This window comes from Lissotriton vulgaris, chromosome 1_1, assembly GCF_964263255.1.
Source record: "Lissotriton vulgaris chromosome 1_1, aLisVul1.2, whole genome shotgun sequence".
In the NCBI taxonomy this organism is placed as follows: domain Eukaryota; kingdom Metazoa; phylum Chordata; class Amphibia; order Caudata; family Salamandridae; genus Lissotriton; species Lissotriton vulgaris.
In genome coordinates, this window is record NC_141685.1 from 1,922,248,220 (window position 1) to 1,922,263,319 (window position 15,100).

The 15,100-nt window shown below is 40.9% G+C and overlaps 1 protein-coding gene across 2 annotated transcripts in view; it reads left to right on the plus strand.

Moving 5' to 3' along the window:
* NAV3 (neuron navigator 3) overlaps positions 1–15,100 on the plus strand; it is a 1,035,010-nt gene that overhangs the window by 255,037 nt on the left and 764,873 nt on the right. For both annotated transcript variants that reach the window (XM_086919576.1, XM_086919578.1), the window contains exon 4: positions 11,890–11,962. In XM_086919576.1, the coding sequence (XP_086775702.1) occupies positions 11,890–11,962 (73 nt within the window). The remainder of the gene's footprint in view (positions 1–11,889; positions 11,963–15,100) is intronic.

Below are 15,100 nucleotides of genomic sequence, written 5' to 3' on the forward strand. Positions count from 1 at the left end.
CATGTATTCACCCCCAAGGGAAATCTATCTAGTTTCCAAAATAACCTCTTTAATTTGGGTCGACTTGTGGTTCGCTTTTACATAGTACTCCACAAGTAGTGCCCCCATATTTTAGCACACTAGCCGATCTGTGATCATTATATCTGTTTCTAAATTCATGACTTTATTTCGCCACATATCCTTGTTATATGAGCATATTAGTAAATAGATCACACTTTTGCTTCTACAAATGGCCATGCAATGAATCCAATAGTTCTTGCCAGGGTCAATATTGAATCATCTCCTCTAGTTAACATGCATCTACTACATTAAACGCATGCAAAACTACTTACTATCATGGATGTACTGTCCACACCAATCAGAGATGTTTTGTTTCCCTCCTCATATGTGAATTCCAAAATGTTCCACAGATATGTGTTCCTTTAAAATTTGAATATGGAAGTTTGCATTTTTGCTTCTCTTTGCAATTGAAAAGGCCTCTACTGGGCACATTTTTCAAACTGGTTACCGGCTCTTGAAAAATAGGTAACACATACTATCCTATCATTAGAGGGTTTGTTTACCCTGTCTTGAAAGAAGTTCTTTGGGTTAAAATACTTTGCTCTTTTATAGGCATGCTTAATTACCATATGGGGCTGGCCTTGGTATATCAATTTCCTCTCTAAGCATGTTTCTCAAAATCTATAAAGTTACTACAATCTCAGCATTAAGAATTTGTCCAAAGGGAATACTATCACCTTGACTCTTTGGATGATGATTTTGATAATGTAGCAGTGTTGCAGTCTGACAAATTTCTGTACAGTTCCAGTTCCAAGTGATCTTATACATTTTTAATTACTAAGTTTAAAAATGTGCATTCTCTGTTACTTCTGGACGCTGTCAATTTTTATTTTGCATTTCCTAGATGTAGCCTTCTGAAAAAATTCAGCACCCATTATATCCAAGTGTACCCACACTTAAAAAGTTGTCTGTATTTTGGACCAACATTTGATATTCTCAAAAATAAGAAGCTACTTCATTGAACATGTGTGTATCTGCAAAATTCCCTACAGACTGAAGGCACAAGAGGCTCCCATGTCCTGTCTCTTTTGTTAAATATATAGGTTATCCTTTAACAAAAAATATTATTTTCAAGGATGAACCTGACACACACCACCAAAAAGCTTACACCTATTATATCAATATTACAATTCTGTAATATGCCCTCCACAATACGTACAGTGTCATTTTGGGCTGTATTGTAATACTGAGTTTCAATATCTAAAATTACTAACATTTCATTTTCACGCTCGAAGCTCATTCCCACCACTTTAATGATCATACTGGTGGTATCTTTAACTAAAACCTTTTATTTATCCACCAGATGTTTGAGGAATTGGTTGACATATTGATATCATTATATAATTCAGGCAAGACACGATGGTTCTCATGGGAGGTCCTCCATACATTTCTGCATCTTCAGCAGTTCAAAAACTGCTGATGCTGTGGGGTTATGGTTTAGGGGGAACACATATTCATCTTGACATATCCAACTCTTATGCTTGCCATCATCGAATAATAACTTAATTTCTTTCTTTAGTGATTTCTATTTTCTCCACCCAAATTCTGAGTAAGTAAAATAATTTAAATTGTAATCATCTGTATCAAAGATCACAACCACCCCCAATTTAGTAATTGACTTGATCATGATTTTTAAATATTAGATAACATATTCAACATCAGTGGATCCCTAGAATGGTCCAGATTGCAGTGGCTAAAGGGCCACAAAAGTGGGTGAATAATATAAGGGAAATACGGCACCCCAGCTGCATTAACCTAGTAATTTGTATAATACCTGTGCTTCTGGAATTGAAGCTATCTGCTTGAGAGCGAGCCTACAGATTGAGCAAGGGAATAAATATGTCTCAAAGGTGAAAAGTAATCCAACCCATGAGATAAAATGCATTTTAGGCATTAAACATCATAAGTGAAGCTGGGATTTGGTTTGGTGAATACCAATTGTTTGATCATGAATAAATGTATATTTCTATAGATGATGACCTCGTGTGAAACTTTTTACTTGGATTGCTAAAGTTGATATATGACGGTTGTAGGGTGAGTGCGCAATCTTATAGAATATTTATCCAATATTCAATCTGTGTGGTGCATTAAAATGTAGTGCACCATGAGTATATAGATCACACAATGAATCTTGCCATTGTACTGACAAGGAAACTGTCCACAAAATGTACTGTTGGTATGTAGGATACATTTTGTGGAATGTCATCCCATACTGTGATACCTGGCTGTATTGTGTATAATGCATTATTCTCACCAAAGGTGATCACCTTTCCTCAATTCTAAAATGTTTCTAGAGACCTTTTTATAATTTATTTTATGAACTTTTGAGCATCACAGACCATAAAGCCATAGTTATGGTTAAGGATGCTATCTATCTTGGTGTGCTAGTTACTCACAACTATCAGGACTTAATAAGAACCAATACACCATTCTATCAATAAACGTGTTTTTGGACGGTATTGGCTGCTGCCTATGAGCGAGCTATGGAAGGAGGAAGATCACCAAGTGGCTTCCTGGAAACTAGCATAAAATGTATATCGGCCTTATCTGTATTGCAAGGACACTGAGGCACCTCCATGTTGCCTCTTATCTTACTTGTCAGGAAGAGATGTTCACAGTAAGCATGTGCTTCCAGTAGGAGCACCAAACCAGTATAATCCACAGCACTTCCATTCCTGCAGTGATTTTGAAGAATGCATCTGCATATTTACAGCAAGAAGTGCTGGTGGAGTCAATCTTCCCACTTCTGCCTCACTTTCAGGATACAGATATTTGCGGATTTTTTTTACATCTGCCTCTCATGGATGTGCACCTCCTTGGAAAGAGGTATGGTCTATTTCTCAAGGGCCGCTCTCTGCACAGGATCAAAGACTGTGTTTCACTGACTCTGCAAAACTAATCCTCCATCTCTCTTCATCAAAACCTTGAGTGACAATCAGTGCTCTTTCTGAAACCTCACCTGAGAGTCAACTTGTATGTTTTCCAAACATTTACATCACTGTAATCTGAACAACATCGGTGCTGTAAGCGGTTTTGAATTATATTAGCTCTATTGAGATTGTGAACTTTAATTTTCCCCCAACACCTTCCAAGAAATTACATATTTAAAACTGCGAGTAGGTGAAATGAATACCTCTCCCCAAAAGCCAGCATGAGTCCGTACACTATGGTCTTTAAGATGTCAGGCAACAGTTTGTAAATTCGACTTTTCTAAAGGTGAAGTTTAGATTCATGTGATCATATTACTTGCAGTCTGATGTCCTGTCCAAAATGGAGGAGACTGCAGGAAGCAGAGTATTGTATACTGTTCTGTCAATCAAGGCTACTCTCAGTAGCGTAGCGAGGATGCCAAGGACCCTAGTGTGAGCAAGGGAAATTGTAGCTTTGATTACTATCGGGGTAGTAGGATACAGCAGTTATCAGTATTAAGCCAGTCCCTCAGGTCCCCTGATTACATTTAGTGCTGAGTGGCTGCAGGACACTCAGTGATGCACATTGTTCACCAGCAAGGCAAACTCCTCCGTCACCAATTGAGCTGTTCCTCAAATTTTATTGCTTTCCCTTGACCTATTCAACACATAAATAACTAACCTATCTGACATTTACTGTTCACTACAATGGCCATGTTCTGTACTCTGATGACATAGTGTTATACTTCATACTAGCTGATGGGAATGAGGTAACAACCCAAGTGGCAATTGCTTAAAAAGATGTTCAGACACTGATTATGAATAATTACTTTATAGTGTCCCCCCCCCCCCCAAACAAGTGAAGAGAGTTTGCAGTCTGGTTGCACTGTTAAATAGCTAATTTGCCATGTACCTCATGTAAACTCTGCTCATCTGAAAGACTTAAGTTCTATCAACATTATCTGCCAAACTTAAAGGTCCTCTAAGCTGTCTCCACTGCTGTCATCAGACATTTTTACTGAAAGTGCTGCGGTCAACAAGGTTATAGTGCTCTAGCTGACTTTTTGTTTTTCGGAACCACACCTCTACAGTGGTGGTGTACTTGTGAAAGAAAAAAATGTCCCTTTTGTACTCAAATTTCTTTTCCAGTGGTGTTGCATTTTTTTTTCCTTTCCTTTCTGGGAACACTGTGTATTGCATTGTGGTACATATGATGTGCTATGATATTGTTATTATGAAGCACACTGTCACCGAACAATGGCCTCCTAGTGCAGGAGAACGTAAGTGTATATAAGAGAGGCCCCAAATTCAATTAAGCAGAGCTGAAAAGGTGGGTCTTTAATGCCTAAGCAAGGTGTATATCGATCAGGCTCAGATGGGTGGGAGCTTTGAATGGTTTGATAGCCAATAAAGACAAAGAGTGGCCACCAGAACAGCTCTAGCTAATCCTGGTGTTGACTCAAAAATAGCTGGATTTGCGTTTGGATTGTTGAGTAGTATCATAATGATTAACTCTCTTTTGGAGAAATCTGTGGCAGAGTGGTGGAAAGCATGGTGAGCTAGGCAACGAGCTAGGCAATGAGCCTTGCACTTTATGCAACTGGGAATGGGGTGCCGGTGCAGTGTAGCTAAGTAAGGAGGAAAATAAGAGTGGTGAGGGCGCTGAACAATGACATGATGATGCAGGAAGGCCCAGGTAAACAGAGTTAAAGATGTGATGAAAATGAACAACATTTTGTGGAGCTCACGGAAGCAAGTGCAGGGACATTTTGCAGTAGAATCGAATATGACAGCAAGAAGAAGAAGAGACACTTCTAATTTAGGAAGCTAAAAAAAGCCGTTGATCAAAGTAGAAGCCCACATTTATAAAAGAGTAGCTACGAGGCAGCGGCCACACCTGCAGAACTTCACTTGGAGAACCAGATTGCAGTATTCTTTTGGGCTAGGAGGGATTCAGTTTTGTCTGTATTGACTTTGAGTGAGATATGTTGTATCCACCAGACAAATTCCGAAAGGCAGGGGTTGAGATTCACACAGGATATGGCCTCTGTAGAATCAAGGCAAATCAGATCAGAGTGCTGTCTTCTGAAAGAAAGACCGAAGGAGTGAATAAGTTTGGCCAGAATAGAAATGTAAGCATTGAGCAAAGTGGGGCTGAAGGAAGATCGATGAGGAACCCCATTAGTGACTAATTTGGAGGAGGATCTCGAACGGGAAAGATTATGAACATTGGAAAAGTGATCTGGAAATGAGGTAATCCTGGTAAAGACCTGGTCTGGAATACAGTTGTTGTAAAGACAGGCAAGCATGATCTCTTCTGAGTAGCTGTGTGCTATATACATGCCTTTTATTCATTTATATTCATTCTCATGTGCCACCCATTTAAAGGTGGAAAACAGGTCATAGAGGGTCAGGGCAGCAGTGCTTCCCTTACCCAACATGATCCTAAGGCCACACAAAATTGCAACTAGAGAAGAATAAGTGCTCTGATGTGGGCAAACCCCTGATTTATGGTGTCTAGGATAATGAGGCCTTCCAGGTCGTTTGATATTTGACTAATCATTTCTGTTGCAGGATCTTGTTGGGTAAGAGAAGTAATAATATGGAACAGAATTTTCTGACGATCAGTAAAGCAAGCCAGAAAAGGTTCCTTGTGAAGATCTAATTTATTTCCTATGATATTTCAGAATAGAATGGTAAAGAGTTAGCTTGGAAAGGGAAAAAAAACTATGTCAGGTTTTTACTGCCTGCTTACATTGCAGTTTAGATTTTCAAAGATGTTGTGTGAATAGGAGAGCAGAGGCATAGGAGTTGTTGGTTATTTAGAGATTTCGATGGAATGAGTGAATCCAGGAGTTAGTAATCCAGGATTTAATCTGCTTTATCTCCTCTGAAAGTAGGGAAGCAGAGGGACAGAAGTTGTTGAGAAATCAAGACTCAAGATCGTATAAAGTGTACCCGATGGGGGAGATGGAGGTAGTAAACTAGCTATCTGACGGAAATATCCAGTTAAATTCCTGGAGAGAAAAATCAGTATTGCAGGCTCTGCAGTAAATATAGAAAATCTTCTGCCACCTGCGCTGTGGTGAGTGGAATGCCTTCAAATGGTTTGCAACAGTAAAGCAAGCTGATGTTATTCTATGGAAAGCAAAGATTGCCATGACCCTAAATAAGGTTGGGCTCTTCAAGTGTAGTGGAACACGGAAGCTAATGATTTTTAGTGGATGCCCCTTGACGGCTACACTTAAGGATTTACATTTAAAGTAAGGCAGCTGGCCCCTCTATGTCTAGGATGTTGTAGGCATGTCTGGCCCTGAACTTTGATGACCCACATGCTCTGGTTGGATGTTTGCACAAGAGGACTAAACCCCCACAACAGGAGTTTTATTTTTGTGATCCCCATATCTCTCCTTGCAATCACAAACGGGAAAGAAAAAAGGGTTGAAATCCCCTGCCTAACCAGTTTGGCAATTCTAATGCTGTTTTACTGGTAGAAGTGGTGGTGAAAATTACACTAGCACAAGGTTTTCAATAGCAGGACCTGCTTAGGCTCCACCACTACAAACAAGTTGGTTCATCCCCCTTAAATAAGATGATGGGGCAACAAGGTGGGTCAACCGTGCATATGCCAATTTGTGAAAGACACCCCTCTTCCACCCTCTTCTAAATAAACCCAATGGACTTTACAATTTTTAGGTCTCACCTGAGACATCTATGCACTGTCGCTTGCAAGATTTTTCGTTAACAGAGCTTGCACAGTACTTGAAATACATTGGCTTCATAGTCACTCTCATTTCCCTGCTTCTCATTAGTCAGAGTCTTCTAGTTTCACATTCTCTGTGCTAGCTCCCCCTCCCCCATTGTTGTTGCTTGCCTTCCTTCCCTCCCCTGTCATCCTGTTTTTGTTGTTGTTTGATACCCTTTTCTCTCCTGTCATTGCTTGACTCCCTGCCACCCCCCTCCTGTTGTTGTTGCTTGCCCCCTCCCTCCTACCATAAAAAAGCACTATGCTGTGGCCAGCACTGGCTGTGTCATAGCTCTTGAGGTGTCTCTGCCTTCCCCCTTTCTTTGTTGTTGCTTGCCTTCCCAACACTCCTGCCAGACAAAAAACACTGTGACTCAGCTAGCGCTGGTCGCGTCATAGCTCTTATTTTTCTAAATATTAGTCATTTTGCACTGCAGCCGTGGTGCTGTATAACATGGTTTAAAAGCATTGACAAAGCCAATAGCTCTCTCATAGGTGAAACTTATTAGCTTTGTCAATGCCTGCTCATATTGGAAGGGGCTTGGAAAGAACGAAGACTTGTATGTACCAATCTGTCAGTTATTTATTATGTCTATCATAACTGCTGCCCTTACTTCCCATTCGCTTGTGTATCCTGAGGAGACCTAACAGAAGTACACAAATTCATAAAAATACATAAGAGTCCTCATTACTGCTGGCTTCATTGTTTTCATTACTGGAAATATGTATTGGCCCAGTGTCAATACACGTTGTTCCATGCTGCATTTTCTATGTGACTTTTAACTTGACTGTAGGGATAAGATATCCCACTGAGGTGAAAGAGGCTATCTTACTTATGAAGGAGGAGTGATGAGGGCATATACACTTTAGAAGGAAAAAGGATTAATTTGCAAATTAACAATTGCAACAGTTGTGTTTTTTAGCCATTATTTGTTGGACACAGTGACTCCTATCTCTGTGTCGACCATTGTATTCTCTACTGATTCTAATATCTGCAGATGATACTCTGAAAACAAGATACTGTTTATGGTGTAAGGGAAATCCAGTAGTGGCCCCTGCAGGTAAACGCAATGGGGTGGGGGTGGGTGGGTGAAGAGTGACAAACGACGGGATGGGGAATGTAAACATTTTAAAATAAATAAAACAACTTGCCTTGCGCTTTCTGCATTGCTGAGTCAGAGATGCGGCGAGTGCACGGTAAGTGGTTTTATTTATTTATTTTACATTCCCTATCCTGTCGACTCAGCGATGCTTCATTTGTCACTTTCACAACCCCTACCCCCGACTGCCCTACCGCGCTTACCAGTATGGGCTGCCACTGAATCTTACAACTATAAAGTGAATAAATAAATTAATGTAAGTGTGTTGCAAAGTCATCCTGTGCCCTGGGCACCCCCCAAATATTTGCTGACTGATGCTGGTGATAACTGATTTTGACTGACCGTCGGCTCTGCCTAACTAGGCCCAGGGCCATTGCTAAGCTGAAAGGCACACATTAGAACATAGTTAAAACACCTAACATACACTAGGGTACACTATATTATGGTGGGGTACCCCTGTTATTGGCATGACCTACCCCATAGGCCCCAGTATATAATAGGGCAGGGGATTGAAACTGCCTAGAAGTCCCCTGTACCCTGGGGCATGGCAGTGTAGAGGCCACCAGCTTTTTTCTGCACTTGCATGTGTGCACTGCTGAAGCCTGAGTGTAGTTTAGAAACAGCCCAGACTCGACTTTGGTGGTAGGGGTACTTAAAAATGGAAAACCTACAATGTTTTGGTATATTAGGGACGCCCAGGGTCTCCCCTAGGTATCCCAGGGGTGGGGGTCAGTTTTCTATAAGGTACGCCCTTATAAAATGAGTTTTATATGCCCTGGGTTAGGTGAAATGCGCAGTGATTGGTCTGAGTGCCGTGGTTCGGAGCTCAGATGGGGACAGGGAGCCTAGGCATGCTCCTCACCGGGCTCTGTAATGCAGGTTGGTGGGAAACATGCAAAGTGCACATGAACTGTTTGTCGGTTCAACCAAGCAGTTAATGTGCGCTTAACAAGTACAAACCACTCCTCCCCTGCTCTGGCCAGCCCCACCCCGCCACGGACTGCAATAGGAAAAATATTATAACAATACGTTATGATCATTGTATTTTTCCTTTTGAGCACTGGAGCGACGCTCCTCCGCCTTAGCGGAGGAGATGCCACAAGTACCACATCTAACAGTAGTGGTGTGCAGTTTCTCAGCATAGAAGATTTTGTCTTCTACCAACTCCTGGTTTGGACTTGGTGTCTGGTCTACACATCATTGTGGTATCCTTCATTGTGTATTCAAAGTTGATTGGTTCTCCTTCTGCCTCCTGCAGGGACAGTACTGGGTGTGGGGTCAATTGTGTTGGGCTGGACCTGACAACATGATGTGGTGGGAGAACATATACATCAAGTAAGAAAAATTATGCATGGTAAAATAGTTGCCATCATGGCCTGTACCGATTGCAGACTGTAGGAGGGTGGGGGAAAACACACCCCAAAAATGGACTGTGATATATTTCAAAAGATGATGTCCAAAAAAACTAAGGCTAAACTTTGTCTTTGACTATCTATACGGAGGTGAAAAATGTAAACAACGAAATTTAACATCATTACAGTTAATTACCCGCCTAACTTAATTTAGGTAGCATGGTACGAAACCTAGTTTTAACATACTCTAAAGTAAATAATAATTACTGCATCATGTTTGAACCAATGTGTGCTCTTTGAGAAGGAGGCAGGTAGTGGACATGATTCCTGTTGGTTTTCCAGATATTACTCTTGTAGCCAGACACATGCCCCAGAACACACAGATAGCAGTAACCCAGCAGCAAAGGGTCAACAGCTAACATTCAATGGGAAACAAAAAAGATCATCAATCTCAAATCTAAGCAATGCATCTTTTTTGTGCTGTTACACTTCAACGAGGCAAAAGATACATTTAGCATGATTAGTAAAAAAATCCAGGAAGTTTTTCTCCCAAAATGAACACGACTGTAGCATTTCCTAACTCGCCTTCCATATTGGGCTGTTGGAGGTGCCAGTGCATAAGGGTAAAGTCATGAATGCAGAGCAAATGGTGTACTGCTGCTTCTCTCTGTGGACAGTGAGTTGGTTATACAGCTGACACATTAAGTAGCCAGGCGGCTTTCCCATTACATTGCCAATGCTACACTCTCTTGCAAATTAGGAAGTCATGTTTTTGAGTGATCCGCACTAGCAGCATAATGTAGCAAGACAATGATTCTGTGATATCTATTAGTTACTGTTAAGGTTCCTGGGAGAAGCAAAATGGAGATTTGGGGCCATATGAGTAAGGGTAATGCAAACAGCAATCAGCAAGAAAAATTTGAGCACTGTTGACACAGTGCTTGAACCTAAAGGAATGAATAGTTTCATAAAAGTGATCAGTGGAAGCATGCAAGTCACCAATCAAAAGGAAGGTAAAGAGACTATACTCCAGGGGAGGGACAAACCTGATAAGGGAAGGCAAGCCATTGATTAAGAAGCGAACGAGAGTGACAATAAATCCAACCAGTGGTGCGCAATGGGTGGGCTACACTGCAAAGTCACAATAGGCTTTTTGCAAACAGACAGCTTGTGCAGTCTGGCAGGCGTAGCCCAAAAAAGAGTGAGGCTAATAAGGAGGGAAGGGGATTTTAGAGGATGTGGCCATGTAAGTAGGAGAGGGGTGTTTTAGTTCAGCAATGTATGCGTGCCAGGGCCGCACTGGCCATTCAGTCAGTCTGCCATTTCCTCTGGGTTCCGTGGCCAAAAATTACCCCTTCCAGTCAAGGCCTTAAACATTGTGGACCTGATTTGCCTAATTTTGCAATTACAAATTTTAATTTCCAGTTCAGCCCTGATTCTTGATTTTACAGCATAATGGGTGGAGTGTACGTCTTTGAATCAGAAGACTTTACTCGGGTCTTAAAGTGACTTACTAGAGCTCTTAAACAATATGGGACACCAACTAACGGGTCTACAACATATGGAACCTGACTTAGCCACTGTGCAAAATGCTAGTCACCTGCACTCTTCTGATACCTCCAGTTTCAGCCGATATGGCTCGCGGGTGGGGGACCGGCACAGGGGTGGGTGTCATAATAAAAAAAAATTGTTAAACTTACTTTGAGGCCCGGTCCCGCATCTTCCTCTCTACTGCTTTCCTGTCTCTGACAGGAACATGAAGAAGGCAGCCAGGCTCTCTCCTCTCAGCCAATCACAACGCTGCAAAGCAGCATTGTGATGGGTCTGGAGCACTGTAACACGGCGCTCAGCCAGGGGCTAGAGTGGTGGACATGTTCTCCATGCAGGCTGCATTTCAGTTTGCATGGAGAAGGACAACGTGTGCATGACTGGATTGGGGGTGCCGAGAGGGCGAACCAAAAAAATCTTTGCGCACTCAAGGGTGGGCACATCACACCTCCCCTGCCCTGCTCGGAGAGCCAAGCAGTCCCGCCTACCCTTCCGCAAAGCAAACATAAAATGGTAATAACTGAAAGTTATTACCATGTTATTTTTTGTTTCCCACACTGCGAGAAGTCAGTGGGGTACACTCCTCCGCCATAACGGAGGAGCCACCGCTGGATTACTCATATGTGGATACTTGCTTCTGAACATTATATGGTTTTGAATGTCGCGTGCCATATTGGAGCTCCATAATTTCAGCCGTCCCAATTTTGTATTACGGTTTGTCTAATCTCGTACCTAAAAAGAAAGTATTATTTCTCTGGCATTCACTTTTCTCAGGTTTCACACCTCCTGTGTTTTGTTGTCTGCTTTCCCTCCATAATCTGACCGCAGGAGACAGCTACCTCTCCAAACATGCCCCCTGAATGCTGCTGTCTGTGGATGCCTCCAGTGCTGCCTGTCTCTAGCGTGGGGTTGCACATTTTATGTGCTGTGTGTGGCTTTACGATACACGCGATGCGTTTCTTGGCCTTTTGGATTTATTTTGTAAGCACACTGAGGACAATGAATGCAGTATAGCTGTTGCCCAATTAGCAGCAATCGAATTTCTAAATCGTCGTTGTCGAGGCTCTTTGCATGCGATGAATGTGATGTATTCATTACTCTTTTACTGCTTTCTCGCACCATGACGCTGTCGTGCCGCTGCTTTAAATTGGCCTTTCTTTCTGCTCTTATCACAGATTGAGAATGTGGATGTCTGCCTCAGCTTTCTGTCAGCCAGAGGAGTGAATGTCCAGGGTTTGTCTGCTGAAGGTAAGAATGCATGCTTCCGTCATTGAACATGTGTTTCCTTCTCAAGATTGGATTATACATGTTTTTGGGAAGCTCTTGGCTTATATTATCGCATATTTAAATATACTTTGTTTACAGGTCCTCTGATTTCAATTTTTTTCAGCCAAAAATAGGCCTATGCTACTTTACCTTAGCAACAACACTTTGACGTGTAAAAATATAGATCACCATCACATCCCCCCAAAAAAGGCATCCAGTATGACTTTTTCATGGCAAGTTTCATGAACATCAGTCAAGCAGGCTCCTAGAAATAGGAGGAGGAGGGAGGCGTCCCAAAGGTGACATTTACCTTTTTAATTGTTTGCCCCTTGATTCAGAAAAAATGGTTGAAAGAAGTCACTCCAGATTTCACATATAAATAGAGCTTTCCACATGCATGAAAGCGCCTGTCTCTAGCCTAGGAGTAAATACATTCAGTAGTTCTTGAGAAATTAGTGTTTAAAAAGTTTTTTGATGTAGGCATGAAGCAATTAACTTTAAAGAAATCTAACCTGTTAATTACTTGATACTCTGTGGATTCACAAATTCAATCCAATCCAAAAAGAATAAGGCTACACTACTGGAATAGAGAGGTTTTTCTTCTGTTTTTCATTGCAGATTTGCACATTCAGCAATGGATTAACAAATGTGCCATGCTCTGGTTGGCTGGTCGTCATTGAAAGCTTTCTTTTGCGATTACCAATACCCAATGCAATGCACGCAGCACCATGTTGAAAAAAATATATAAATACAAAGGGCAGGAGGAAGGGTGAGCCTATCCTGACCAAGAGACAATGTGTGGACCAATGTTACAGGGGCCTGAACATTATTTTAGTCATTTAAATGTAAAAGGAGGAAGTAAAAAACCTGTAAACCCTTGTGTTTCATCAGTACATAGCTGTCCATCAGTGCATCTCAATATAGCCAGGGTTATTGTTTTCATCCATTGGTTCCCGATGCAGTGATATAATAAAAATGTTTTGCGAATAAAATAAATGTCATGGTCGACTCAGATCACCCATGCCGGGTAAGATTTCTACTCATGTTAGCTGTGTACACTTAGTAGCAAGAATATATCTTTGGCACACACGTACTCAGCCTTAGAGATTTATAAATGTAGTATACCATTTTGGAATACTATGCAAGCATATGTATGTGCTCTTTCTCAATCTACCCACCCTTCAGGTTTCTTGAGAGCCTTATTTTGAATCATATTTGAGGACACATCACTTATCATAGAACAGCATTCCTCTCACCTTAAGTGGACGAGTTGGATGTTGACAATGTGAGTGACATGCCCAGCAATTGCGATAAGTTATAGAGGTAACATGGGGCTTAAGTCAATTGTTTCAAAATCATACTTATTAGATCTGCTTTCTTCTGTTTACCAAATCAGCCTTTGGCAACTTGAGCAGCGTGCAAAGTGCCTCTTCAAAATGGAACAATATTTAACTTTTCTTTCCCAAAAACGACAAGTTTACAAACATCTAAGGTTAGACGCTCCAATGTATTGTTTGCACACGCAATGGGTACTGGTGTTGGAGTGGTATTTTTCTCATCTTTGCATTTCATTCTTGACTATCGTGCACAACAGCTCTCATCAGTTGCACTTCATGTTTTTTTCTAATGTACTATACAGAACCGTAGTGCACGATCTTGGGTCTGGTTTTTGATTATTTTTACAGTTGCTTTCCTAGCAACGCTTACTTCTCTAGTATTGTGAAAATGGTAACGCTGCATTAGAGGCTTATCTCCGATTTCTACAATGAGTATGTATGATAAGACTTATGTTCATCAAAATTTGTCTATCATTGTTATACAGCCTTGGAAAAGCCAGTGTTTGAGGAAAGACGTGTCGGCTGTCAGGATTGTATTGAAAGTTGAATAAAAATGACCTGTGAAACGAGATTTTACAGAAAAATACTCGAATGACGTTTTTCTACATCAAGAACACATATTTTATCAAGACAAATTCTTACTGTTTGGATCCTATTGGTTTCTTGTACACTTTGTATGGAGTGTGGTATTTCTTTCTGCTATATTGGCGCATTAGGCCCTCGCTCTAATGTGTACTCACAACTTTTGTGGTAGGGTGTGGGACTACCTTTAAAGCACCATCTCATTGAATAATGTATCATATATATTCAGTGATTCTTGTAAGCTCACTAAATAGTATACTTTGAGTATGAGGTGACGTAAAATGATGGCGACCTCTGCAGAATGTGATAAGGGGGCCATGAGTCGCCTATATCTCATAAATATTCATTGGCTCTTAGTTATCAGGGGGCACGCAGGTGGGTTGAGGGCCCTCCTGCAATGCAGAAGCATTTGTTATGCCCCTGTCCTGATGGTTAATCCAGATACGCACTACTATTTTTTTTCTAGCTGCCACCTGAATTCACGCACCTGTTTTATTATTTGTGCCATGTGTTATCTGAACACGATGGCTTTTAAGAAGGGAAAGGTGCATCTCGTTGGGTGCTTCTGCATAGGATGTTATACTAGCAGGTACTTCTTGGGCTTATTTTGAGAACTTTCAAATTGTGCATGATTTTCGCAATAAGTAAACATAAACAATCATTTTACACTACTGAACACAGAAGTTCTGAATTTACTTACAATTATAATAATTTAATAGTATTGACTAAATTTACTTTTGGGCATACCAATCTTAAATAAGTTTGACATTACCTGATAAGGTATTGTCTTAAATTAGAAAGTATAGGTTTATTGCACAATAAGTCAATTGATCTTCCTTATGCCATGTTTCTAATTACAAGAGTTAGTTATGATGGGAGACTCCCCAGCCGCTTGTCAATTTCCTTAAAATGTGCCCTTGAGTTTGGCGCAATAGCCCATCCGTTCGTATCATGTTTTGCTAAATTACCCGTATAATTGATCCCTTTGTTGATCAACAGCTTATCTGATCTTGAGAAAATAGTAAGCGGTTTGCTTTCTTCCCTATTACAAGCAGTTATAAAGCAAGAACCACTCACTAATCACATCTCTACATGCCATTAATTAGAATTACATTCTTAATGATTTATCCCCAAAGTATGATACAAATCTGACAAATAAGTGGAATAAGCCTGAGATACTTCAGAGCTGGAAATATATTTG